Source organism: Setaria italica, chromosome V (assembly GCF_000263155.2).
Source record: "Setaria italica strain Yugu1 chromosome V, Setaria_italica_v2.0, whole genome shotgun sequence".
NCBI lineage: Eukaryota > Viridiplantae > Streptophyta > Magnoliopsida > Poales > Poaceae > Setaria > Setaria italica.
The window spans coordinates 36,251,732-36,279,187 of record NC_028454.1 but is presented as its reverse complement, the minus strand read 5'-3'; the positions used below and the strand labels follow the sequence as shown (position 1 = coordinate 36,279,187).

General features: G+C 48.3%; 3 protein-coding genes and 1 pseudogene across 6 annotated transcripts in view; 1 reads left to right on the top strand and 3 right to left on the bottom strand.

Annotated features, from left to right (window-relative positions):
- LOC101781108 (ATP-dependent 6-phosphofructokinase 6) overlaps nt 1-920 on the top strand; it is a gene marked incomplete at its 5' end in the record, with an annotated part of 5,305 nt that extends 4,385 nt beyond the window's left edge. The window contains 1 exon segment of the mRNA XM_004969832.3: nt 32-920. Coding sequence (XP_004969889.2) covers nt 32-135 — 104 coding nt within the window. The 3' untranslated portion in view covers nt 136-920.
- A 252-nt stretch (nt 921-1,172) lies between these two features.
- LOC101779890 (clathrin interactor EPSIN 1) lies at nt 1,173-5,388 on the bottom strand. Of its 4 annotated transcripts, XM_004969831.2 has the most exons (12): nt 5,132-5,388; nt 4,956-5,007; nt 4,741-4,820; nt 4,572-4,650; nt 4,384-4,467; nt 4,153-4,298; nt 3,808-4,074; nt 3,534-3,670; nt 3,087-3,286; nt 2,532-2,754; nt 2,151-2,411; nt 1,173-1,823 (listed from the first exon to the last, which is right to left on the bottom strand). In XM_004969831.2, exons 1-12 carry the CDS (start codon nt 5,170-5,172, stop codon nt 1,612-1,614), a joined length of 1,782 nt encoding a protein of 593 aa, XP_004969888.1. In that variant the 5' UTR covers nt 5,173-5,388; the 3' UTR covers nt 1,173-1,611. The 4 variants fall into 4 exon arrangements, with proteins under 4 accessions (XP_004969888.1, XP_004969885.1, XP_004969887.1 ...); XM_004969828.2 differs by having other exon boundaries at nt 2,151-2,754; XM_004969830.2 differs by having other exon boundaries at nt 2,151-2,742.
- Nucleotides 5,389-5,756: 368 nt separating this feature from the next.
- On the bottom strand, nt 5,757-9,650 carry LOC101779499 (annotated as a pseudogene).
- Nucleotides 9,651-11,982: 2,332 nt separating this feature from the next.
- On the bottom strand, nt 11,983-16,498 carry LOC101779096 (proline-rich receptor-like protein kinase PERK9). The gene is made up of 8 exons (XM_004969827.4): nt 14,926-16,498; nt 14,437-14,844; nt 14,230-14,313; nt 14,077-14,147; nt 13,893-13,969; nt 13,637-13,784; nt 12,458-12,619; nt 11,983-12,371 (listed from the first exon to the last, which is right to left on the bottom strand). Exons 1-8 carry the CDS (start codon nt 15,818-15,820, stop codon nt 12,186-12,188), a joined length of 2,031 nt encoding a protein of 676 aa, XP_004969884.1. The 5' UTR covers nt 15,821-16,498; the 3' UTR covers nt 11,983-12,185.
- Between the last annotated feature and the right edge of the window lie 10,958 nt (nt 16,499-27,456).

Genomic DNA, 27,456 nt, shown 5'->3' with positions numbered 1-27,456 from the left:
GACGTCCCTACGTTTTTTGCATGGGGAGAAGACACCGACGCCGTCGACGCGCCACTCGGGCGTCGACACAGCCGGCGAACGCAGATCCTATGCCACCATCTGCAGCACCGGACGTCGACGACGCGAGGGCACTGACTCCGACAATGCGGACGACGACACCGGCGCAGCCGCGGCAGATCAGCCGGATCAGCCAAACCAAGAAGCAGAAATGGCGCAGGCGCCCGACGGTGCAGCTGCAACCGTAACCCTGGCGGAGGAGAAGCCCACGCCCGGAACAAACGCCTCGTGGCCCGCGGCGACGCCAGAGCGCGACGTGGCGCCGGCGCTGCAAACCGGAGAGCGTAGGGCGCAGGTGGGCGAGACGGAGCCGGACGTCGACAACGTAATGCCCCGACCAGGCTGCACGATGCCACCGTCGCCGCCGGCGCAAGACTCGGAGGGGTCCTCCGACACGCAGAGCGCCGACGGCCGCGGAGGAAGCCCACTGCACGGGGAGAAGCCGAGGCAAGCGGCGGGCGCGAGCGTGAAGCGGGACGTGGCCGCCTCCAAGTCGAGGCTGCTCGCGTTCCGGTCCTTCTCGCGGGACAAGAAGGCGGGCAAGCCCGGGGGTGTCGCGGACGACACGGCTTCTCCGGAGGGACGCAAGGCGGGGGAAGAGGGCGCGGCGGAGCACAAGGAGAAAGGCAAGGAGATAAGGAAGAGGTTCTGGAAGTGATCTTGATCATCAAAGTGGTGGTGCGCTAGTTTTTGCCGTGCACGTCTTGCGGGCGGCAAACTTGTAATTATGCACAGTGGTGGTGTACTTTGATTTTTTTCCCCCTCCAAGTATTGTGATGCAGCATGAGCTTGGATTCATTGGTTGGCTTTTTCATGTAATAATTTATCAACAGCTTCAAGTCACGAACACAACTTTGGTGCTAGTTTGTCGTATGAGGATGGTCCGTATCCTCTTGGAAGACAAATTCCTTTTCATTTTCTCCAACACCGTCAGGAAAAACTTTCCAGAAATGTTCTGAAACGAAAGGAGTAGGTTTGCCCATATGTAGCCATTTGAATCCTAGTGTAGAAGTAAGAAATAGTGAGATTCCACAAATTATCACTCTGGATATTACCTTAAAAACGGAATGTCATCATTTTCATCGGTAGCCAGTGCGAAATGCCAGTACTCAAACTGGTATCAAGGGATTTATCATTTCATTACAATTCATATATCCTGCATTATCCCTAGTGTTATTATACTGAAAAGGTTGAAAGTCAGCTAATTTCGGGTGTGCACTGTACAATAGATGAGGCAAATTACAGGATTGCTGCTTGCATTATTGAGAACTGATATACCAAAAAAACGAGGCCTTCTATCAGAAAAAAAAAACTAAGGCTTTATTCACAGTGTGTACATACAAATTTACTTTGGATGAACTAATATAATAGATACAAAAGTATAACACATCAAGGGCGAAGATGACAGCTATTTTGCAATACTGGTACTGGTCATCTCCGAAGCACCTGATTGGCGAGATGTTAGGACTCAGGAGCAGTACTGCATAAATGATCCAGGAAATCAGATATTGCAACTCTTCAAGAACCATGGATAACGAATATCCTGAATAAGGATCACGTGAAGGTTCCAAACTGCTGCTGCTGGAAATTACCACTTCCACCCGTGGATCCTGCGGATGATGGAAAAACAGACCTGCTTTGCAGACCTGAGCCGGTGCTCACTGTCGTCCCTGACCCCGTGAACCATGGAACAGCTAGGCCCTTACCCTCAGATCCATTGCTCAATTGCCCAACAACCCCGACATCTGAAAGATCGACCTCTTTTGCTGCATATAATGGTTAAACACTGATAAGCTATAAGAACACTCATAAACTTGCTGAACTCCTTGCTCCTGCAGTCTTATGTACTTAGTGTAATCTAGCCTTCTGTTGTTTTCTGAGCTGATTAGTGCATAATTCTACCAGGCATCTTTATGTATTAAAAACACAAAAAATTACAGACTTGAAGTACGTTTGGAAAATTTCATTCCTGCTAATAGAGAACTTGCAACTTTTCATGTGCAGAACTGGGACTACAACTCATCATATATCTGATCCAGGAAAGTGGAGCATGCACAAAAAAAAAGATCAAACAACAATGTAGAGATACTTACAGGCAGTTATATTCAAATCGATTAGTCCACGACTCAAAGAATCAGCCCATATGCCAGATTTGACCTGGAAAGCCCCTTTCTTCATATCTGGTTTTGATTCTGATATAGAGGGCGGCTCCAGCTTTGTGGGGGACTTACTCATGGGTTTAGTGGCACTTGCTCTAGGCGGTTCTGTGTGTGAAGTGAAGGCACCAAAATTAAGCTCCTCTAAAGGACTATGATCACAACTTTTGACACCTTCCGTTTTAGTTTGACCTGAATCTGTATTTGAAAAGAATGCACTGAAGGAGTCAGATCCATCAAGAGTCTTCACTGGAATTGCAGCAAAAGGATCAAAATCTGCAGCGCTGGAATGATGATGTGTGGGGTTTTTGGATTTACTTGGGGTGTCACACACTGAGAACTCAGTGTCTGAAGGGAATGATGCCACGAAGGATGGTTGGAATGGATCAAAAGCAGAGGCAGAAGATTGTGTAAGGGAAGGCAGATTAAGTTCTAAGGATTTATTAGGGGTATCGCGTACTGAGAACTCCGTATCTGAATTAACAGAACCAGCAAATGATGATCTGCCCGCAAATAGATCAATATTGTCCTGCGATGACATCTGGAAAGAAGCAATGAGTAAGGAAATTGATGATAATATGAGAAGCAATGGAATTGTAATTGTACCAACTGTTTCGTCAATCAAGTATGCAAGTGTCAACAATGTAATCATATAAATTAGGATAAATTCCTCATTTGCCGATGCAATGTTGTGAAATCCATTGATGTGCCACTGTCCCATAAAGTACTATCCTTCTGAACTATTATATTCTTTTACCATGAACAGATATGTATCATATTTATGTATGATACATCATATATAACCATTAGAGACATAAATTGAAGTGAATTACTAAAAAGATATCACTAGACACTAGGACAGGCAGGGTAAACCTGAGCATGAGAGCCAGTTGTTGATTCTAATGGAGCATTAGCAGACTGGAAATCTGTATTGGCAAATAAATCAACTTCTGGCAAAGAAGCAGCTCCAACATTTGGCACTGTACTTGAAGTAGATGCAGTTGTGTCAACAAGGTCATCCATTAAACTTTGCCCAAAGAGATCCACGTGATTATAGCTTGCATTAGTTGTTCCTGATGCATTTCAAAGGGACATAAGTAAAATGTTCAACAAGAATACGATGGAAATGTTCGACTCAAATAAATTTGTAGAAAATTCTTTGTGTCGTATGTCTCTATTCTGATAACCAGAAGCAATATGACGCCTGCATCAGAACACACATAGCAAAACAACAATTACCCATACTGGAACTGCACTAATCTAATTCTAGTATACTACAACCACACCAGAATGTTGTAGACACTGCAGAGGAATACATACCAGATATGGAAGATCCTCGTGGGTTGAAGTCGTTGTTATCTTCATTGTCCACTTTCTGTGAACTTGTGCCCCCAGATGTGGATGAGGATCGAAGATTTGATGATGATTTCAGGTGTGATGTTGAGGAATCTTGATTTCTACAGCATATCACAATGACAAGAACTATCAAGGAAATGATCACTTGAGAGGGGATACTGAATTTATGATGCTCTTCAAGTTATTGGTCAAGAAGTAGATAAAAAAACATCAATACAGCTAGTAATCAAAGAGGTACCTCCTGTGATGCCCTTCTCCCTTTCCTGGCTTATAGTTAGTTGTACTGCTCATGTTTCCTATCGACATTTGCCTAGTGCTTCTAAAATCTGAAATTGTTTCTTTACTGCTGTAGCTCCATTCCTTGCCTCTGTAGCTATCCCTGGATGCGTCAGCTTCCTTTGAACTCTGTGTGACCCCATAGCGACTGCCAGATGAGTAGCTGCCATTACCAAATGATGCTGCACTTGACTTGTATGTTACTCCAGTTGATGACAAACCAAAGTACCTACACATATGGTCCATATCAAGATGAGAATTCTGCAAGAACTATGCTGCATCAGTAAGTCAGACGTGAGTAACTCACTTATCCCTTGTAGCAGCAGCCTTTTCCCTGACTTGTTGAAGCTTCTCCCTGTCATCCATAATAGCTAGAACATTTTCTGCCTTCTTTCGCACATTGAGCCCAACATCTTTTCCATTAGGCTCTACATACTCGAAACTTACAAATTTCTTCCCAGAAAAAAAAAACAAACATCAGATCAGCACGTGTCATAAACAGTGAAAATCTCCATTAATGCAAGCTGATGACACATACTGCAATTTGTGAGTTGTTATCAATGATGTCATCGACAGCACGTTCAGTGCCATTAGCCAGAAGATACTCGATCACAGCAAATGCCTGAAAATGACAGTAAAAAACCAGTTATGAAGAAACAATCCAAACAACGTACTCACGAACAAGCAACTCCATGTCAACATTTCCAAAAAAACCCATATCATCACCTTATACACATGACGCCAATTCGCGCCGCTGTCCCCTAGCCGTTTCCACAACACATTCATGATCATTGCACATTCACTACTGCAGCCAAAATGGCAATAGAATCATACACAAAATTCAAAGAACAGGTGAGGTGGGGGTGAAAATTCAGCTTCGGCAATCGGCACCCACTATCTTTTGGTGGCCCGGGCAATGTCCGCCAAGTCGGAACCGTGAGGACCCCACGGCTCATCGCTTGTGGCATCGAGAACCTGCAGTTAAGAAGAAACCCTCGTGACCACATCCCAAACAAATCGGGGAAAAAAATTCAAAACATCGATACACCAGACATCTGGGTGTCGGAATTTGAGTCTTAAGGCCAGAATCCGGAGAAGAAAAACCCCAACCTTCTGCTCGATTTCCGGCACCTTGAGCACCTTGAGGTTCACCTCCCTCTTTCTTCATAAAAGGGAAGGGGAAAATGAAAAGGTTGTTTAACCAAAATCCCTTCATCAGAAGAGAGAATTTTCTATTCGCAAAAAAAAAAACAGAGAAAAGGAATCGGAAGAAACGCGGCTCTTACATCTCCCGGACGGTCTGATCGAGCACCTTCATGAAATCCATTGTGGCGATGGCGACTGGACCAGGAAAGATCACGATCGCGGGCTCGACTCCAGCTGCTTATCTGTTCGTCCTCTAGGTTTCCGTAGAGAGAGAGAGACCATACGCGAACGATTCTCCTTTTTCTCTCTTTCTCGAGACGAGAGGCCCGTGCGCGAAACAGACGACGGGCGGCCGAAGCGTCGCGAACCAGGAAAAGAATGAAGGAAACGGTGGCGCCGCAGACCGGAAGTCCGGAACGGTAGCGCGCGCACGCAGTCTCATAGGAGGACTGGGCGGCACGGCCTGCCACGTGTCCTCCAGGCAGAGCACTCGCCTCGGCGGCTCCTCGTCAAAGTTGGGACTTGGACTTCGGACTCTACTTTCATATTGGGCCATGGGCTTGTTTCATGTCTGACGTGACTACTTTGTTGGATTAGCTGTTTATACAAAAAAAACATAGCTAATAGCTTCTTGCAATTATGTTGCAAAGTTGACCATTGGTCCAATCTCAAAAAAAAAAAGGTTGACCATTGGTCCTGCTGCTTTTTTTTACAGTGCTACAGGATGATCAGCGATCCATGAGTAGGGTGGACATTTCACCATCGTACAAGTGAATCACCTACTGTGATTTTGCCAGTAATAAAATACTAAAAATGAGTGAGATTCTACACCTGTAATAAGAACTCAAATGTATTGCCGTTCAAATTACCAGGCATCCACAGCCAAAACAAATCACAGCATCAACCCAGTACTACCAGCAGAAAACGAACTAGCCTCTCATGTTAAATCTGCAAATAAATTGCATCTAATCCCTACTCTACATAGGTAACGCACATATGGTCACTGCTCGATTGGGATAGGATCAACAAGGGCAGATGATGCTGGGCAGGAAGAAGGAACACCATTGCAATTGTTGTTTTCCTCACCCGTATGCTCCACCATCGTGCCGTCATGCTCAGCTGTGTTAAGGTTTTCCTGATCCTCAGCCTCTCCTACTTCAAGGCTCTGTTGTACCGTACATGATTCAGTACCTTGAGGAGCCAAGTGGCCCTGTTCCTCGGCTGGATTAGCTGAGTCGTCCTGTTCCTCCAGCATCAGTTCTGGAGGACTCGATGGGAGCACAAAGTTCGAACCATCATCTTCCTCACATTTTGGTTCCACCATAAATATAGTTTGATCCATTTCAGGGTGATCCTCTAGATGTTCATCCTGCTGAAGATCCTCACTGGGCTGTACCAATTCAGTTGCAGCAGTGGCTGTATCATAGTTCCCAGTGGCTGGGGCGGCTGAATCGCAGTTTTCCTCCACTCCCAGTGAATGATGTTCAGTGAGCACATTGTTGGATAAGTTGTTTTCCTCATCCATAGGCTCGAGGGACAACGAAGCATGCTCCACTGTGTCAAGTTCTTCATCTTCCTGCTCTTGCTCTTCTTGGTTGGTATCTATGTTTTGTTCTGCTTCATGCAAAAGCTCAGCTGCGTCAACATGTGGACTAGTATCAATCTCACTAAGATCTTGCAATACATCTTGAAACCCATGCAGAAACTCAGCAACCAAGGCTTGGGTGGTCGTATCAGCTGTAGATGTCATGGCTCTCTTGGCCTTCTTAACCATACCTTCCAGTTTATCAACCTACAGCAGTTAGGAAAGACTTGAAATTAAATATTCATTCAATATGTGCATAGTAATTTGAATGAAAAACTATATTCAAATCTTGCAAATAACTGCATTTCAATTCCAACAAAAATATATATTATGAACTGAAAAGGTAATTTAGTTTACCGCTTTGCGGATCAACGGAGACTTGGCTTGATTCTGAAGATCTAAGGAATCACCAGGTGGAGGCAAAGGTCCTGCTTCAGCATCATCACTGGTTGCTGGGACAAGGTACCGCCGTGTAGCTCCTGAGTACCAGTTCAGGTACTCCTCATAAGAAGATGGATCATATTGCTCTGTATCTCGAAATATGCGCTGTCGCCGGGCTTCCCATTCCTGGATATACTCATGGTGTGTTTCTTCCCAGTTTTCACGTTCTCTGCCACGTCGACTAATACGATGCAATGACTGTAGCGTAGGTCGAAAAGGCGGTGGAACGCACTGTCGAAGGCTGAATTGCCGCATCACTCGCTCAGGCAAATACATCTCAACTATAGGGAAGTTTATCAGTGGAGCTTGTGTGAGCCACAGGTCCGAATCTCTTGTACAAAGTGGGGGTAGGGATGAGGATTCTACAAACAGGTAGGGCTCCCACTTCACCTGATCTACTCGCTGCAGGTTCAGTTCATCTCTGTACTGCTTAAGGGAGCGAGTAGCATTGTCACTTTGTGTGCGAGCCCCCACCCAACGGAAGCCAATTGGGGGTAAGTCCTGTTCGATGCCTGTCTCTGTGCATGGAGACCGAACCAGTGGTCTGCCAACATGAAAGCGCTCCCAACTCCAAAGCTGCAATAGAAGCAACGAACCCCCAATGTTCTTTATGTTGTGTGAGGAGGCAACAGAACAAAGAGACCGGTATAGGAATGCCAGAACTGCAGAACCCCAGCTGTATGTGCTAACACGTGAAAGATCAGCAATCAGAGGAAGATATATCAGACTCATCCTTCCTGTCCCATCAGGAAATAGCACCCCGCATAAAAGGCTCAGGATATATGCTCGAACATGCCTTTCAACTGTCATGTCATCTGCCTCGTCTGGTAATTCGTAGAAGTTCTTCTTAAGCCATTTGTAATGCAGGAAGGATTTTCCAGGCATTGCTGGCCCCCTTGCGTCCAGACCAAAACAATCAAGGACCACCTGCCCATAATCATGATCAGTGGTAGAACAAACCGGACGGCCATCAATAGGAAGAGCAAACAACATTGCAACATCTTGAAGTGTAATAGTGATCTCCCCAGAGGCCAAGTGGAAGCTATGGGTCTCTGGCCTCCAACGCTCAACAAGGGCAGTAATCAACGCTTTGTCCAACTGAGGCATCTTCTGGCAAATTTGTGAGAGCCCAAGCAAACCTGCATCCCTCAGATAAGGGCGATATCTCTCATGAAATTTTAAAGGCTTGTGATGGCGCAACTTTAACTGCTCCACAGCCTGCAATATTCAGATTTCAATAATATTGTATAATCCAGACTTACATAACTTATGAGCTATGATGAAACTTAATGTCATCAGACAAACCTGATCACCAAAAATCGCATCGGAACGGTGGTTAATCTTTGGGTTGAGTAATGTGCTGGATAGTTCAGATGGCCCTACATAGCAAGCTGGGGATTGTCTTGGAATCGGTATAGCATTCTCTTCTCTGTCAGAGGTAGTACTTGGTGAAGAAGGTGCGGATGTTTCAAGATGATCCATATCATTTTCTGCCACAGCGCCTCTTCCACGTCCACGCCCACGCCCACGGCGACCACCTCCTCCTCCTCTCTTTGTAGAAGACATGGCCCCTAGCCCTGTGTTATCAACATCACGAAATCAGCAGGGAAGACAACATAGATGATTCATGACTGGCACCAAAAGCGCAACAGATCAGCTGGTACCGAACAAGACATGTATAAAGAACATGCATTCATCCCTAATCTTTGTCAGAGAATTATTTCCCTAGACACCTAACCTATAACAGGAAACACCTGTTTACTCTCATGTTTCCCCATCGAACTCTGACCTTTGTGCCTAGAAATTGCTTTGCGACTGAGAAGTTAATCAAATCACACCACATGACCACATCTATAACAATCACCATCGACTTCATGAAAAAAAAACAAGCATACGGACGGATTACGAACTGTTTATCCTTAGATAAGAAAAAAACGTCAAGGAAGGGCAATGGCGCATGGAACCCTCTTTCCGTCTTCCCAGTATATATACGTAAATATTGACATACTGAAGCTGAAGGGGTTTAACGGTGGGCTTATAGTGGAGTTTGAACCCGCTCAAAACTATTCGGAGAACAAGACTGTTGTACCATAGAAATCGCAGCAACGGGGATGGATTGGAGAAGTAGAGATTTGGAATTAATTGAACGAATAAAAGGTGAAACAAACCCTTTTAGAACACGGGAATCTATCCAAAGCAAAGCTAGGGATTCTTACCGAACAAAACGTAGCAATCAATCCAAGCGCTAATGGATCTGCTCCTCCAGTACTAGCGCCCGAGTTGGGGGCAGAAGCGCCGCGGTCGAGGACGACGACGAGGAGGAGCCGGGTGCGGAGAGGGCGGCGAGCCGGTGACTAGGAGAAGGGGGTGCCGTACTTCGGTAGAAGGGGTATGGAGATGTGTTCGGCGAGGGGGTTTGAGGTCCGACGACGGCGGGACGGAGAGAGGAGAGGAGGCTGGGCCGGCTGACGGCGAGGCGCTAGGGATGGCAACTGGGCGGGTCGGGGTCGGGTGGAGCTTCCGCGGACCCGCCCCCGAAACCCGAGAATAAAACCCGCCCCAAACCCGAACCACATTTCGGGTGACAATGAGCACCCGCCCCCGAAACCCGAGCAAGACAGTGACAGGGGGCGGCGCTCGCGGGCGAGGGCGCGGCCGGCGGGCGGCGCCGCGGGCGAGGCGCGGGCGGTCGGCGGCGGCGCGGGCGAGACGCGGGGCCGCGGGCGAGGCGCGGTCGGCCGGCGGCGCTGCGGGCGAGGCGCGGGCGGCCGGCGGCGGCGCAGGCGGCCGGTGGGGCCGCGGGCGAGGCGCGGGCGGCCGGCGGCGGCGCGGGTGAGGGGGCGATGGGGATTCCGGGCCGGGGTGCGGGCGTGCGGCGCACTGGCCGGGAGACGGGGAGGGTGGGAGATGACCGTGCGAACAGAGATTATATACCGTTGGGCTGGGCTAGTTCTTGATCGAAATGTACAATTCAGACCCCGTGAGTCACCGCGGGGAAGTATAAACCACCTGTCATGTCGGGTCCCCGTCTCCCTCAAGCCGAGATTCCGTGGGGGAATTCCGAACCCGTCCCCACTCCCGTTGGGTCTGAAATCTGCGAGTCTCGGGTTCAGACCCACATGATTGTCATTCCTACGAGACGCTAGCCGCCGGAGTCGAAGGATAGACCTGCAAAGCAGAGAAGTAGGTTGACACGTTTTCGCGAACATATTGAACCGGGTTGAATTGACCCCAAACAAACAAGGGGGTTAACGCGGTCGTTAACCCCAATCGATCCGTTCGAACCTCGCGTCTATTAAAAAATGATTGGCACCTGTTTTCTCTTTTTTATTTCTCACAAAATTTTGTTCATCCTCAAACTTTGCATGAATGTAGATCTTTGCATTCTCTATCCACTCATATTTTTACTTCAATTTATCATGCACATTTTGATGTGTACCTTTTAGGGGTATGTTTGGTTTGGGGGTCGAACTGGGTTGGAACAGGTTCGACTCCCATCGACCTGTGTTTGGTTGAAAATGCATCTGAGTTGTGTCGGACCCAGGAGAGAATATACTGTGAGATGTGGGTTCATTGCGTCCGCTCAAAATGACGGAATGCACTTGACCCACTTCCACCTCGTCCATCTCCGTCTCAAGTCCGTCCGTGGAGGGCGCAGGTGGCGCTGGGCCACCCATGACGTGAACTCGAGGGCCTCTGCCGGGAACACGATCTCCCACTCCTGTGGCGGTGGAGGAGGAGGAGGTGGGGGAGGCGGCTGGTGAGGCAAGTGCGCGGCCTCGTAAAGCTGCTGCTGAGGCAGCTTCTCCTCCGGCTGTATCGACGTAGTAGGAGGGTTGACGGGAGCGGGGGACGCCGCCGGCAGCGGCGCGGAGCCGAGGCGGAGGAGGGAGAGGAGGAGGAGTAGGGAGGATAGCAAGGTGGGGGAGAGCACGAATAGCAGCAACGGTCGGGGGAGGTAGAGCATGGCGAGGAGGGCGCCGGCGGTGGCTCAGTGGAGCTCAAGCAAAGAGATAAGGCACTGAGGGGAAAAAATGAAATAAAAAGATGACATGTGGAGCCTGCTGGTAGGTGTTGCTAACATCGTTAATATAACATTCATCACATCCCTCTTAACCTCTCCAACTAAAAAATTGGATCGAACCTATCCTTCCAACCAAATACAAGATGGGTTTGAGCCCATCCCAAAAAAGTGAGATGGAACCGATTCATTTCACTTGCTTCCCGAACCAAACACAGGGTGGACTACGCGAGTATGGGAAGATGGTGGAGCACCGGAAGTGTTCCTCCGTTAGGTTATGCAACTTTGAACATTTTAATCGCGGGCCTCCGGTTTTCTTTGTGGCCTTGTCCGGCATCTCCCCCGGCCCGTCGCGCGCGTATTTGGGTTCCCCGCTAATGCCAATTCGGCCTACAAAAGCCCACCCAAAATAACGTTGCGCGGAGACGTGGGGAAAAGAAAAAAAAAAATAGAGCCAAGCGACACCGACCGACAGGCGTGCGGTGCAGGACGTACGCGTATTTCTTGGTAAGACATTGCCATCTGCCACCGGTTCTCCATCATGTGGCTGCCGCACCAAATTATTGCGACCGCGTCTGGATGACCGATCGACGCGCGCGAGATGGGGATCCACGCAAATCTCAATGATATGTATGTGCCCGCCCGCCCAGCCTTTCTGACGAAACGGAGGGTGCGGAATAATTGAGCCTAGGAAGGATGCGGCAATTCATCACCAATAAAAATTAGCACTCTACTAATCATTGCACTTGTGCTCAAAACAGAGCCTGAAGAGTCTCCTAAGCAACCAGTAAGCAACTTTACAGCCATACAGCCTTTGTGCCCTTATATCCTTGCAAAAAAAAAAAGAGACTTGCAGTGCAAGGGCAGCAACTGGAGACTGTCCTGCTTCCAAGAGCAGTGAAAGAGCATAGTGAAACTGTTAGTATCTTTCAGAGGATGCCAGGTGCCAGGAACCAAACTTTCTGTATATTCTTCACTGGAAAAAGAGGATTCATTTACTTATCTCCTGAAAGAATGCAAAATTTATTCCAGTGGGGGAACAAGAATTGCCTCAGGGAGGAGGGGCCAAAAAAAGAATCATGTAAAAGAGATAATTACATGTAAAGAATGACCAAAAAGAATGTTAATGATCTTGTACCGAATCTGTTTACAAATCTCTTCGGCTTCTCCAGCTGGCTTGGCTCAACTCGTCGCTACAATCCCGGCTGCCGAATTCCCTCAGCTGGAACAATCTAATCTCCTCGGATTGCGGCTCTAAGAACACCTCGCTGCGGCCGGGTTGAAGGCCATTGTTCAAGTTAGAGTCTGCTAAACTATCTAGTGCTCTAACCACCTGGGAGATGAGGAGACTCGGTCACGTTTTGGTCCTTTGTTGTCAGTCATTCAGAAATGGTGGCAAAATGCTGAAAGGTATGTTACCTGCCCCATCCGCGGTCTCATCGCTGCAGAATGTCGAATGCATGCAGCTGCAGCTCCTATCATATGAAACATCTCGTTTTCATCAAATCTGTTTTCCATCCTTGGGTCAGGAAGATCCCCAAACTCCCGATGCTCGATTGCCTTCAGCAGAAGGGGGCGAGCCTGAAAATTTTCCAGCATGCACAAAGTTTAGAGTTAAGATCAATAAAAAGAAATTGAGCCAAACATAGTCCCCGTGGTATCTGTTACAACCTGTCTCATTGATTAGACATGGCATTCATATTCTTCATTGTAAGAGACATAGCAACTTTCCAACTATTTCAAACAACTATGGATTAGAAACCAGCATCTTTTATTATGCACACAATATATAAAGCTAACATGAAGTCCTTAACTCCAGGCAATAACCACAGGGAATGTTTAGATCAATTAGGTGCCATTTGTGTAGTATCTCAGCTCCTTTCATGATCGCAACAGTTATATGATAATTGGCGTTTCTTTACTTTGGTACTGCTTCAAGCTGCTTGAGTCACTGCCAAGTTCCCATCTAAGCTTCTTTCATGCGGAACCGCAGTATGAAGACTGCATTAAATAAGTCCCTAGCACTCTACAGCCACTTTTTGTGTGCCACTCTGGAAGAATAATCAGGTTGCCTACTTTTATTAAAGCTACAATCCCTGGAACTTTTAGCAACTGGGTTCCCTCCAGATCACTCTCTTGGTCGACATGCTATGCAAATGGGACCAATGAAAGGATTAAAAATCTTATCAGCAGCCAAAGCCAGAAGCAATGCCCATGTCAGGAAAGAAATCCAAGGGTCGTTCAGCTTCCAAGGGAAAAGGATAAACTAGCAAAAGCATCAGCAGAGCTTTAGCTACTGCATGATAGAACTCAAACTGTAAGTCATTCCACCTCAACTTACTGTATATTACTCAACAGACCGTGGAACAGGATATCGACAGCTGAAGCCTGAAGTCTAGACATATCCATTGGAGTTTCACAACACAATCATCATGTTATTTATTAGTGCACCTCAATGTCATGACTATGGATATCATCACTTGTAAGATGCCTTCAATCAAACATATATTGGTCAAAAATCTGAAAATCTACGCACACTTTGGGACCTAACATTGGCGACACAACAAGTCCATACATTATAAAAAAAATTGGACTCACCCATTCGACCAGACTTTCATCTCCCAATGGCTGAGAAGCATCAACAGGTTTTCTTCCTGTAATAAGCTCCAAAAGAACTACTCCAAAAGAATATAAATCAGATTTTGCTGTCAACTTGCCTGACAATGCATACTCTGGAGCCAAATACCTGCAGATGATATCATATTAGTTCTGTAAACGAGACTTGAAATTGGGCATAGATCAACGAATAAACTCTAAAAATTGCAAGATGGTGTGGATTTGCTCCATCACGTACCCAAATGTCCCCATGACACGTGTGGTGACATGTGTATTGGAATCACCCGCTAACCTTGCAAGTCCAAAATCAGAAACCTGGATAGTTTCCATAGAAGATAACAAATTTATACAATAAATATGATCAGAATATCACACCAAATATTGAACTCGGCTTATGAGTCATACACCAAATAACAGCACACCTGAGCTTCGAAGTTGTTATCCAATAAAATATTGGATGATTTAATATCTCTATGTATAATACGCGGATGACCTGATGAAGAAAAACAGACAAATACTAAGAAACTATCGAAGATTATGGGACCTGTGAAGAAATGGTTTAGCAAAAATATTACAATCTTCATGCAGGTAAGCAATTCCTCGGGCTGCTCCAGCTGCAATCTTGACCCTTGTCCGCCAATCAAGCGCTGCTTCACTTACTGCAGTTTTCAGACATCAGGTTTTATGATCATATTAGCAATGAAAAATTAGACTGATAATGAAGTTGGGATTAAATAAGAGCTAGTAAGAAACAATAGAAACCGAAAGAAAAATGTTCTCACCATGGAGGTGGTAATAAAGTGTGTTGTTGGGAACAAAATCATACACAAGCATTCGCTGGCCATCCGCAATGCAATAGCCTACTAGCGAAACCAAATGTCTATGATGCACTCTGCTGATAGTATCAACTTCGGCCTTGAACTCACGCTCGCCTTGCCCATTCCCGATTTTGAGCTTCTTGACAGCAACAGGGCGACCATCCGGCAAAATGCCCTTAAACACACACCCAAATCCACCTTCTCCCAAAAGGTTCTCCTCTGCAAAGTCGTCTGTGATTGCTGCCAAATTCTCTGGCGTGAACAGCATATGGGAATACCCAATCCCAGAGTCGGCCGGGGAGTACGGATAACCATGGCTCCCAGTACTGTACCGCATGAAAGGATACCCTGGTGACCTCAAGTAGAACCCATCTGGCAAGCACAAACAATTAGCATAAGCTTGATGTCATAAATTGGGAAATGCGTAAAACACGCCAGTGTTTATGCTCTTACCTGATGCTAGTGAGGATCCGGCAGAAGATGGAATGTAGTTGGGCGGTGGAGGAGGAGCTGGTTGCTGTGTGGGCAATGCCGCCGGAGGCTCTATCCGCCGGCGCTTTTTCTTGACGAACCAAATGGTGGCGCCAATAAAGCTGAGCATAGCGAGACCGGCAAGTGCTACAATGGTGGTGGCCGCCTCCCTCGATATCTCGATGTTCTTGCCGCTGCCACTAGCTGCATGGGTCGAGTTATGCTTCGGGGGCGACCGCGGCACGGCATGCGGCTTGACGTGATAGTGCCGAGGCGGTGGAGAGGCGACTCTTGGCGGGGGTGGCGAATAGGCAGCGACATGCGTGGGAGCTGGAGCTCGTGCAGCTGGAGCAGGCGACGGCGATGGTGAGTCGGACGGAGCGGGTGATGGCGGCGAGACGGTGGGAGGCGGCGGCGGGGGGAGTGACGGCGGTGGCGGTGATGGGTAAACACGGGGCTGAACGCGCGGTTGGTCCGTGGCCAGCGGGGGAGGCGGGGCTTGAGGCGGCGACGGGGGTGGGGACGGCGACGGCGACGGTGGAAGCGACGGAGGGGGAGCGTCAGGCGGGGGAGGCGACAATGCCGGCGGCGGCGGCGACGGCGGCAATGGTGCCGGTGGCGGCGGCGATGACGGCAATGGCTCCGGTGGAGGGGACGCCGGAGGTGGGCTACTTTCCGGGGGAGGTGTCGTCGCCGGAGGCAAAGAATGGTAGGACGAGACCGGCGGCGCCGAGGCGGACGACGAGTACGGGCAGCCCGGCGGGCGCGGAGCCGGCTGCGCCTGCGGCTGCCCGTAGTCGCCCTGCGGCGCGGCGTACGCCGCCACCGCCGCCTGCTGCTGCGGGGGCAGGAAGGGATCCACGTGCCCGTAGCCCATCGGCACCACCGCCCGGAAGAAGCTCCACAGCAGCAGCGACTCGTGCCCGCGCAGGCAGGGGATCTGCAGGCCCGCGCCGTCGGCCAGATCTCCCACCCGAGGCGCGAAGTCGGCAGCTCAGCGCGCCGCGGCGACGGACCCCCACCAGAGTCCCCCGCGGCAGCGACCGGCGTCGCCTCAAGATCCAGGCCTCCCCGCGCGAGCGGCGTCGGCGTCGCGCGCCAGATCACGCCGCGCTGGACCGAGGCCGCCCGCGAATGGGCGCAGCGCCAGCCACCGACCGAAGCAGCCACCAGCTGCAGCCGCCAAGGATGCCAAGATCCGAGCCTCCTCCGGCGGCGGCGAGCCCTCCCGCCCAATGCAGTGCAATGCAGCAGCAGCAGCAGCTGGCTTGTCTCCCTCAGCAGCTTCGCCGAGCTCGTGCCCCTCTTGCCTCCCCTGTCCGCCTGCCTGCCTGACCTGCCTTAGTGTCCGCGGTTGGACAGTAGAGGAGGGAGGGAGTATAATTTTCTCTCTCACTCTCCTTTTTCCGACGAAAAAAAACGAGTTTTTTTTTCCCTCTTTGGTGTGTGCGAGGGGTTGGTGCGAAGTCTATGGGGGATAGCTGGACTGAGAAGAGCAAGCAGTACAGCTACAGCGGCATCGGGAGTTGGGGGGGAGAAGCGAGGGGGAAAACGCTAAAGAAATCCGTGGTATTTCTCGTGCATGTTGTCGCTAGTGGCTCCGCACCCACCACCGGTCCACCGCTGGCCTCGGCTCCCTCCGGCTCGGCGTCCCGCCGCGCGGTGCGGGGTGGTGGTGGTGGTGGAGACGGGGAACTCTCGCTCGCCGCCCCGCGCGGCGTGTCGATGGCGCCGCGCGGGCTCTGTTCCGGGGCAAACGAGCCGAACAAATTGCGGGTTTGTTTTGTTGCGCGCGGCGCGGGGGAGCTCGAGCTCTCAAGCTCATCCATCCTGTAGCGGGGTTCATAGTTTACAGCGTACGATGGACGGTGAGAGACTGAGAGAATGCACACCGATGGCTGTGGATTGTGGTGGGCTACGTGGAGTTTGGATTTTAAAAATGGGTCCAGCCTCGCAGTGTTTTCGTTTGAGGTAAGGTGGGACCCGTCGGGGATCTTTGGATTTTGGGTGGCTTTTATGGCCTGGGTTGGAGTTGGATTACGGTGTTTTTTGTTGTGGACCACCGGTTGGCTTAAGAAGGATATGGAGTTGGTAATTGTGTTTGTTCTTCTTGCAATCATTTTGGTGTGAATCGGTAATGGCCACATGAGTTGACATGAAAGAAACATGAATTTTGGTGATCTAGAACTGATAAAAGTCCAAAACACTTATACAAATATGCTATTTTAGAAACAAAAAATAAAAAATGACATTGACAAATGACTGGGGTTGTTCGTTTTCTAAAGAAAAAAGATTGAGGGTGTGGCCTAACTTTTTTTACTTTTTTCTACATATACTATAGTTTTTTTATTACGGGAAGTATCATTTGGGGCTGTTTGGGGTTGTTTGGATACCGCTTGCTAAAGTTTAGCACCTGTCACATCGGATGTTTTGATACTAATTAGGAGTATTAAACATAGGCTAATTACAAAACTAATTGCACAGATGGAGTATAATTCGCGAGACGGATCTATTAAGCCTAATTAGTCCACGATTTGACAATGTGGTGCTACAGTAATCATTTGCTAATGATGGATTAATTAGGCTTAATAGATCCATATCGCGAATTAGCTCGGGGTTCTGCAATTAGTTTTATAATTAGCTCATGTTTAGTTCTCCTAATTAGCATCCGAACATCCGATGTGATACTGTTAAAATTTAGCACCTAGTATCAAACACCCTTAGTGGTTACAATGCGGCAGTAACGTTAATTTCTTTTTCAGTAACTTCAAACCGGAGTGCGAAGATATATTGGATTCTTTTAAAGTTGACTGAAGTGTGCTCTTTCTCCTCCGATGAAGATGAGTATGGTCAGGTGTGACATCCTGGATCCCAGTGCATTTCGGGTTGTTTGGCGCGTGACGTGCGACCTGATCCCTTGCCCATGCAGTACGCTCTGGGCTGAAAGAGACGTTGTGAAGTCTAGACTAGCACGCTCTGGTCTGAAAGAGACACTTTCATATATATGTCATCGACAGACCGAACTATGGCACCATGCCATTCGTCCCCTGACGCAATGCCTCAGACATGCCATACCTTCTGAATTTGAAATTACCGTTCGTATCTAAGCACGGAGAGAGTGTTCAGAAGATGCTAATGGTACTACTAAAAAACTGGAGCAAGTCGCCCGACTGCGAACACCGAATTAAAGATCCATTCGAAGAGGTACCTCAGTACAATTTTTTTTAAAAAAAAAGAATGTAAATTTGCAGGCATAAACGAAGCCTAGATATTGTATGTTCAGCGAGTGACATGGACACACACTACTCTAGCGCTCCATAGGAGCATGCAGCATCATTTTTGGTTTACGCCTCAGTCAGATTAAACAGAGCTCAAACAATGGCCCTACCAGCGAATCAAGACACCAACACACCATACATCATGTGAAAGGAACACAAAATTTCTGGAGCCTTTTTTCAAAGCACGTCGCTGGTTTCCTTCACCAAAAAGACGTGTCATCATTAGTAGGAGTACACTGACCCGAAAGGACTCCAATACTTGGTAACTAAGAGAAGAAATATTCGCCACATTCATCCACGTCGCCCAAACTTTCCCCAGGACTCATTTTTGTATCCACGGGAAGCTTTACGCGATTCCTTGCCTTGGCATATAAAAATTCATAGCGTATCGAGCTGATTGGATACTTGCCCGCGTTTTGTTTAGCTTCTAGTAGTAGCTACACCAACGGCATATGAACAACGATTCACGCATGCATGCTGCAGGTACAAAGCAGAAAGCACCCCCCGAGCTGAAAGGGGACAATTAGCAAACAGCGAGCAGAACAAGGGAGGAAACAAAAGCGGGCGGGGGCGCGCATGGCGGGGCACGCGGCGGGCCGCCGCGTGGTCAGGCAGAGGGCCCGCGGCCCTCGCGGCCGCGCTAGACAAATGCACCGCCCGCCCCGCCGGTGGAGCCCAGGTGACGACCCGGTGGACGGCTGCCGCGGCCATCGATCGGTTCCGGTGGTGGCCTGGTGGGGCGCCCCACCTCGCCGTTTTGTCGAGCAAGAGCAAGGGTGCGCTGCGTTGCGTGCCAGGGCACGGGCGCCCCCGACCGCACCAAAAAAACGCGTCCCGGCGTGGAGAAACTGCCGAGGAAACCGCTCGTCCCCGACCCATTTTCTGGGCGTGGCCCGCGGGCCGCCGCCGCACCGCGGCATACGATGGTTGCTGGCCAGCTGAGCTGACCGCCGCCGCCCGGGTGCCGGATTCCCGGGGCTGGAGCTGGAGGCAAATCGGGCAACGCGTGCGGATAGAAACGAGGTCAACCCCGGCCGCCGATCCATTTTGTGAATCCTGATGAGGTGAGGAGGACGTCAGGCTCAGGCAGGTTGTTGCCTGCCCTGCCCAATGCGCAATGCCCATGGGATTCTTTGCCCGGCTCCACGTTCTCCCCACGCGTACCAACCAGTATCTTTTTTATCTCGGATGCCATCACCTTGCGTAAGGCTGGAAACCATGGGCTTTGCGATAACATAATAGTATACTTTTAGTTGCTCTAAGCCTGGGAACCGTGCCGAGCGACGATCTTGAAACACTGGGCAAGTGTAGTGCTGTGCTAGGTGACAGTACTGCTGCTGCTGCTCCACTAGCATGCATGTCAAATTGTCAACCAAAGCATTTTTTTTAGTCAAACTTTTTGCACTTCATTTTTTTTCCGAACGAAATGTACTTCGTTTCTCATATAAAAATCTTCCATCCTTTATAAAACCCCAAGTTCATCTTCTATATGTATATAAAAAACAGCGGACGCACATTTGAATTTGGCAACGCCAAATAAAAAACGCGGAGCATGATGGATATGCGTGTGTGCCTATGAACCATCCAATTAGCGCTCGCCCGCCAGCTCTCATGCTTAGCCTGTTCGCTTCAGCTTATCAGTCGGTTTATCAGCCACCGAACAGTATTTTTCTCTCACAACAAATCAGCCATTTAACTTTTCAGCTGGCTTATAAGTCCAGCCAAACAGACCGAGCTATCCGTGCGCCGACGGGTGCGCATCACGCTGAGCCGCAAAGAACAAGGCAACGCGGCGGACGTTTTACGTGTGCGCCGGCGCCGGACTGCTCGCGCCTATGCAACAATGAATAAACGCGGAGAGGGACGTGTTCACGTGTGCCGGCGGACCCAGAGTGAGAAGCAAAGGTGAAGCCCCCCAACAGGGGCCCCGGACGTGTCAGGTCAGGTGGGCAGCGCGCACGCTTTCTTCAGTTCTTCTCTTCCGAATGGAACAACCAAATGACAATGCAAGTCCAGTTCCGGCCGGCCACATACACGTCAACGTTCACAAGTAACAGTCGAGGCACCCGGCTCGTTCACATCACTCGCAGGAAATTTGTGCGCGAGGGCGAACACATTCCACGCCAGCACTTCGTTTTCTTTTGGGATCTCTGGACTGACACGAGACTTGCTTGCCCGTCCCTGTGGCCTATAGCGATTACACGACGAATGCGTGTGCACGCGAGTCAAAAGCTCTGCAGGCAGGGCCAAACTAGCGCTGATGTGGCACAGCAGGGGATGTGTGTGTCGCCGGTGCGTGCGATCGAGTGGTAGGATTAGGACATTAGGCCATCTTTTTCACACCAACTCACCACACGCCTTGCCATGAAATCTGCTTAAACTAGTGACCAAGTGTGCGGCACCCGACACTAGCTACACTCTCGTGGGATTCTTTTGCGTGCAACTTGAGCTGCCTGCCACCCTGGAGGCACTTGCGGCGAAGTCGCCCTTGCAAGTTGCAACCCTAGCCTCCACGTTGCAGGCATGTTGCGTGTGCGCTGACCTGATATTCGGAGCATGTTTCAAATAGCGGGAGTCGAAGCTACTAGATGCCTAGATGGCGAGATCCAGCCTCTACGGCTCTACCCAGTGTTGTTGTACTCCGTACGTGGTTATAGCTTGACTCGGTCAAGTCAATGTACAATTGTACCGCAACAAGCGGACCTTTGGTAGTGTCCCTTTTTATTTTGAGAAAGAGGATTCACTGCGAATTCAGCTGCTGCAATTTACGATGAATGTAATATAGTTTGGAGTGGATTCCAAGAGATCTCCATTGAGCACTTGAGTAGGGAAGCAAATTAAGTGGCACATGAGCTAGCTAGACATGCTATGATTTCTAGAGTAAATTGTATTTGGGACGATGATCCTCCTGGTTTTATTGTTCAGCTCCTATCAAACGATGTAACTATATTTGATCAATAAAGCTTGCTTTTATAAAAAAAAAAGAGGATTTTGTAGTCGTAGGGCGGTTTTTTTTTAAAGAACACGTAGAGGTAGCAGAGAGTGTAAAGAGAGCGCGGCAGGCTGGACGCACATCAGATAGGTCCAACCTAACGCACATAAGATAGGCCCAACTCAAGATCTTGGGCTCTTGGCCCGACCTGAAAGTCGAACTTTTGGAGTCTTTCCACTCTTTTTTAGTCAGGCCCAATTTTACCAGAGAAAACAGTTTATGCACAAAGGGAAGAAGAAAAATTCGTCAATAGATGACATGAGCCATGTGCATGCAATATTGAAAATAAAAAAAAACCAAAATCATAATTCAAACATTCAAATTGAATTCTGATTACGCGTTTCTTAGATAAAATATTCAAAATAAGAACAAGCTTGACTATATTTGGATGAAGTTATTAAAATATTCAAATACTGGAATAACTAGACCAAATGATCGTTTAACACCAACAAAAAATAATATGATGAACACATGATTATAACCAGCGGATAAAATATTGAATATTAGCAATATTGTATGATGCGAATGAAAGAGAGCGTACAGACAGTATACTGCAAATAAAAGATTTAAAATTTGATTGTACCGGACAAAAAGGTAGAATATGAACATCAAGTTGGAAGATTTTACTCAGATTCATATATCTCAAATAAATTATGCGAACTTAAAAATAAAATGTACGTATTGAATAAATTATATGAACTCACGAAATAAAAATATGTGCACTCATAACAAAATCATAAGAACTCACGGAACAAAAGATTTATATACCTCGAACAGGAACTTACAAAACAAGTATTTATCCACTAGAACCAATTATATTAACTGACGGATAAAATTTATACACTTGGAAGAATGCATTATGGATATAGAACAATATTTTTTTGACCGAAGTCAGCAGCGGAAGCCCCTACCTATTTCTTTTATAATTTTTTATTCAGACCCGTTTAATTCGCTCCCATAGGGAGTTGAACCCAAGCCTGCTAGGTGCTGCTCAGATGCTCTAACCACTAGGTTAGAGGTCTTTTTTAGTCCATGAGCCTACATGGTTGACCAGTTCATTCTATAGAAAAGAATAAATGAGTCTATATCGTGAATAAATTAATCTATAAAGTGAACATATAATTTTACACTGAACAGATAAGTCTACATACATAGAACAACTAACTCTCTAGTATTAATTTTAGAACAAATGATAGAAACTTAACATTGCAAGCAAATTATTGTCTACGTGAAAATTGCACAAATTATCATTCTCCTATCATTCTCAAGCGCGGCGGAGACATCTTCATGGCATCACACTCCCTGTCAGGTTCGCTAGTGCCACACTGTGGATGTGGCTACTCTAGAGCAGTGTCATAGGGGACGCGGGACTGTGCGACGTTCCGCATCCTAGGTTCGTTCGTCCCAAACGTGGGTTGGGATCGACGTGGGGCATTCCTTGGATCGATGCCTCGTCCCCGTCGGGATCCTATATATCTAGCGGAAAAAGCTCATACTTTCGTTCCGTTCCAAAACCATCAAAGCTAAGCTAATGATGGCTCATTCAATATTTCAACTGAAAAATGTTGGATAAAAAATGTTGACCAATATTTTTTGAAAAAAGTTGAACATATTTTTTTATAAATATGTTGAACCTTCAACATTTTTTGAAAAATGTTGAACCTCAACAGTTTTCAAGAAAATGTTAACCAACATTTTCTCGAAAAAAGTTGAACCAGCATCTTTTTAAGAAAAGTTGATCCGATAATTTTTAAAAAAATATTTCAACATTTTTTAGAAAAAGTTCACTGCTGGCCGCGCCTTCTTCTTCTCCTCCGGTGGCTGGGGGCCGGCGAGAGTGGCATCGCGGGGTATACGGGCACGGTAGTGTGGGCCCCGCGCGGGGGGTGGTAGCACAGGTAGGGAAGGGAGGGAGTGAGGCTAAGGTTTGGGTGGCAGCGATCCAACAGTCGGAAGCAAATATCGAAAGGTAACTTAAAAACATCTTCCGGAAGATGGATTAAATTTCCATCCTGTCGCCGCCGGAACAACCAGAGATTTGAGAGCGTACAGCCATACGCCCATACCACAGCAACCTGGACTGAAGGAAAAAGCAGCCCAGGTAGAGGCGACAAGGTCTAAAAAGCTCCACCGGAGGCCAATTATCCTCCACATGCCTCTTTATAATCATTTTTAACTGCACAAGTTATCTAAACTAGCAAATATACTCGTGGATTGCAACAGGAAAAAATGTCTATTTCTCGTGATTGAGACTCTCTACGGTGCGGCACTCGTAAGTGTTTAAATTGATATCGAAGTTGTGGGCTATAAGCCGCACATGCACATCAGGAAGGCAATATGTGGGTGCCGATGCATATAACTCATGTTTTCGATGACTAAGAAAACTCTACTTCAATTGGATAGTAAATAGTTGAGATAGATTTCCCACCAAGTTGTGACATATTAACCTCGTCGCAAAGTCAATGGATTAAATTTCAAAAATTGTTTATTTCCTACTCAATATATAAGTTTGCATGTTACATTGCCACATTATTATATTGTATTATTGTTAGTCCCCATCGAGGACACGGTTCAACGAATACGCATGACGTTGTCCGATAATGCAACTTGGATTTTAAATGTCATGCGCATATATGTAGGAACGAGTAATGGAACCAATTTTCGTGTTGTGTGAACACTATCTTATGAGTAATGGAACCAATTTTCCTGTTGTGTGAACACTACCTTATCTTATCATACCTATTATTAAAGTGAGGAATGCATCTGCCCACCTTTTTTTAGTTTAGTCCAACTTAATCCGGTTGACACGTAGGCCTAATTATTAATTAGTACATAGACACGCGGGTCCATATTCATTAATCTATTTTCTGTACACAGACATGTTCTTCGCGAGACCTGTTCGCAACGCACGTCTTCTCCTTTGCCCGTCCACCTCCCCTTCCGTTTCTCTCATCCATCTGCCGCTGCCGCGGCTCCCTCCCGTTTGTCTGGCCGCCTCTGTCTTCTCACCCGCGCCTCCCTCTTCCCCTTCCCTCCCTCTCTACCCTCGCCATGGCGGTAGCCACGGCACCAAGATCTGGCGCTGGTGGCGGCGGCCCCTCAATGTTGCATAAGTCCTCACCGATTTGGAATCGAGGTTGCCGCTGACTCAAATCGGAATTGAGGCTGGACGTGTCGGGTTCGATGTCTTCGCCGACTCAGATCGGAATCGAGGTCTGCGCCCACCTCGGCTGGGAGAGAGGGAGGAGGAGCCGAGGGAGAGGAAGGGGGTAGTCGTGTTGGAGGTATGCTCTAGAGGCAATCATAGAGATGATGATATTCCATTTGTATCCATGATTTATATTGTGTTCCTTGAATATCCACTAAAGGCTACTTGAATTGATTTGCAATTATGTGAATTGTATGTGAAACTCTTTACTTGTATGGTTATTCTAAAGTTGTCCCTAGTCGGAGTTCATGTGAGGACACACATGAATATTAGATTAGCACATGTACCTAGTTGATGACTATGTTTCACAAGTCATGGACATGGAGATGTTGAACTAATAATGTGGGCACATGTGGAGACATGTGCTAGGGCTGACCCAACACGAGAAGTAGTTCTCTCTTTACACAACATATACGCTTTGTCCTTACACTTGAGATTGTTGCATGTACTCAAGATGTGGATCGACTTACTTAGGGGCTATCAAACGCTACGCCGTGACAGGGTAATTATAAAGGTAGCTTTCGGGTTTGTCAAGAAGCATGCTATGAGACATGGTCAATCAAGATGAGATTTGCCCCTCTCTGATTGAGAGTGATATCTCTGGGCCCCTCGAGTGATCGGATCCGAAAATGCATGGTCATGCTACGTACGGTTAAGAGTTAACCTACAAAGGGATTCCGAATCATAGGATCGAGAAAGAGCGGTTGGCTTGAAGCTAGACCAAATATCGTGAGGCAAAGGGAATAGCATGTATATAATGTTGTGATGGTTCGTCTGATATGATCTTCGTGTGCGTATAGGAGTTGGCACGTCTTGCTAGAGGCCGCTACTGACTATTGGGCCGAGTAGGAGTACTCGGGCCATGTCTATATGTATCCGAACCCATAGGGTCACACACTTAAGGGGCTGGAAACCCAATTCGGATGTGATCCGAGTTGGATTAGGTTTAGAAGTAATAATGGACCTTAGACCTAGAGGCCCGTTAGGAACCTCTATAAATAGAGGGGTGGGGGCGCCCTAGGGTTTACACATTTTTGTCAAAACACATCTGCTGTGCCTCCCACGCCCTCGCCTGTTGCAACTCGCGGACCTAGCAGTCCGGCTTGCGACGCTTCCTCCCTGCACGTGTGGATACCTTGGAGGTGTTGCGCCTGTAGCACTACGACGAGCCACGACGAGCCGCCGCACGAGGGCAATCTTGCTGCATGTGGACGAGCTGCTGAGGAGCTGCTGGATGTCGACGTGATCGACTACGTACGACTACGCTGATCGACTTCGCTGCATCGACACGAATCTACATCTTCCACATCAGTGCGTCGAGTGGTAATCCCGTGATCCTTATACGGCAGTTTTCCTGGTTTACGCGGTAGAAAAATTTTATTTTGCGCTAGTGTAGCCTACCTCGTATCCCAACAGGTCGGCTGGATCCGGCGGAGGCGAAGGAGAGGGAGGAGAGGAGGTGGCCGCGCAGCCCGCTTGGCTGGGGGAGAGGGAAGAGGAGCCGGGGGAGGGGGGAGGAGGCCGCGGGCGGATGTGGGTGGGCACGAAGTGCTCCGCGAGCATGCTGCCGCCGTCGTCGGCGAGGAGGTGCTTGTACGTGACGGTGTAGCGCGCTGGGGTGCGGGTACCGCAGGCGGGTGCGAAGCCGACGACCATGGCCTCGAACCAAGATCCGCCGAAGCCGTGGGCGTACCTCGAACTCAGCACCGATGGGGAGGGGCTTGGGCGCGAGTGAGGAAGAGGAGGAGTCCGGCGGCCGCCACCACGGGGACTTGCTCCAGCGGGCCCCTCGGCTCTTGCGACGGCGCCGCTTCGGCGGCTTGTGGCCGGCAGCGGCCACTAGGGATCGGTCGGGGGTCTTGGGGAATGGGGGTTTTTGGGTGGTGGTAGGGATGGCATGTGCCAATGCCGTGTGCCTGTGTTGGTCGTCTGCTCTGTGTGTGTGGGCGAAGTGGGAGCGCCCAGGCGGGCTAGGCTTTTGGGCTCTCGATGCAAGCGTGGCGGGTGCGACTGGCATGGGCCCATGCCTCTGCTACCGACAGGTGGGTCCACCGCATGCGAAGCGGGCATGGGCCCACGTGGAAGTGTGAGTGAGTCCGTTGGTGTGCTGTGTTTGACTAGGTATACACGGGTTTCTCCAAGTGTGCCGTTGTTGGGCAGCGCAGGGTGGGGGAGCCACGTGGCGGGAGAAAAGCAGGGGCTATGGGGCCGCGGCGGGGCCACATGGTAGTGGCGGTGGGGAAGTCGAGCGGTTTTGTCCATATTGGAAACAACAATCTTTAGTCCCGGTCCCCGTCGGTGGCCATCTCGAGCTTGATTTAACTCTCTTGCTTGAATAACAAAATGTTTTAATTCAATAGGTATTTGAGTTGAAGGAAATAATTAAATCAAAATTCTTTTGGTTTTCTACTAAATGTGTAGACATCCAATAAGTGGAATAAAAATTTAGTGATGGAAATAAAAAATGATATTAGTTTGAAAAACACAATTGTAGCAACGCAGGCATTTTGCTAGTAAAGATTAAACAATGAAATAATTAAGTAATGTTTATATCCCAGAGCCTTCGATCCAAGCGTCAGAATGTTTGAGCACAGGTCATCCGTGGATCCGAAATTTTCTAGCTCAGCTTATCAGCGAGTTTGCATTTGTCACAGGTCTGCTCACCTTCCCTCTTGTTCTCATTCCTTTCCTTGCCCCAGGCTCTACCACAAACTGCCGAAACAAGCGGCCCCCCCCCCCCCCCCCCCCAAAAAAAAAAAAGGTGCAATAGTGCACAAAAACATTGGCATTGCGTTGCCCTTTCCCTTCCGATCTTTCTTCACTTTTACATTCGCAAAATCATGCAGTCGCAATCATATTCTTTCACTGCCGCATAAATCCAACACAAGCTTCAAAGTTCAAACATTCAGTCATTGAGATAAACAAAGCCGGACTCACAAACACAATTGCAAAGTGCTCTTTCTAGAGCCTTACGAACAACTGAACAAATGAACAATTAAGACAGCTAGCAGGCAAGACCGCAAGAGGCAAAGAGG

What these genes read in the sequence shown, in the direction of transcription:
- LOC101779890 (XM_004969828.2), bottom strand. Translation starts at nt 5,172, where the DNA reads ATGGATTTCATGAAGGTGCTCGATCAGACCGTCCGGGAGAT. An exon ending in CAACTGGCTCTCATGCTCAG is followed by an intron (nt 2,755 to 3,086) that starts GTTTACCCTGCC and finishes GCTTCTTTCCAG; the next exon opens with ATGTCATCGCAGGACAATAT. An exon ending in CGATTTGAATATAACTGCCT is followed by an intron (nt 1,824 to 2,150) that starts GTAAGTATCTCT and finishes CATTATATGCAG; the next exon opens with CAAAAGAGGTCGATCTTTCA.
- LOC101779096 (XM_004969827.4), bottom strand. Translation starts at nt 15,820, where the DNA reads ATGGGCTACGGGCACGTGGATCCCTTCCTGCCCCCGCAGCAGCAGGCG. An exon ending in ACTTTATTACCACCTCCATG is followed by an intron (nt 14,314 to 14,436) that starts GTGAGAACATTT and finishes TGAAAACTGCAG; the next exon opens with TAAGTGAAGCAGCGCTTGAT. An exon ending in CGTGTCATGGGGACATTTGG is followed by an intron (nt 13,785 to 13,892) that starts GTACGTGATGGA and finishes TATCATCTGCAG; the next exon opens with GTATTTGGCTCCAGAGTATG.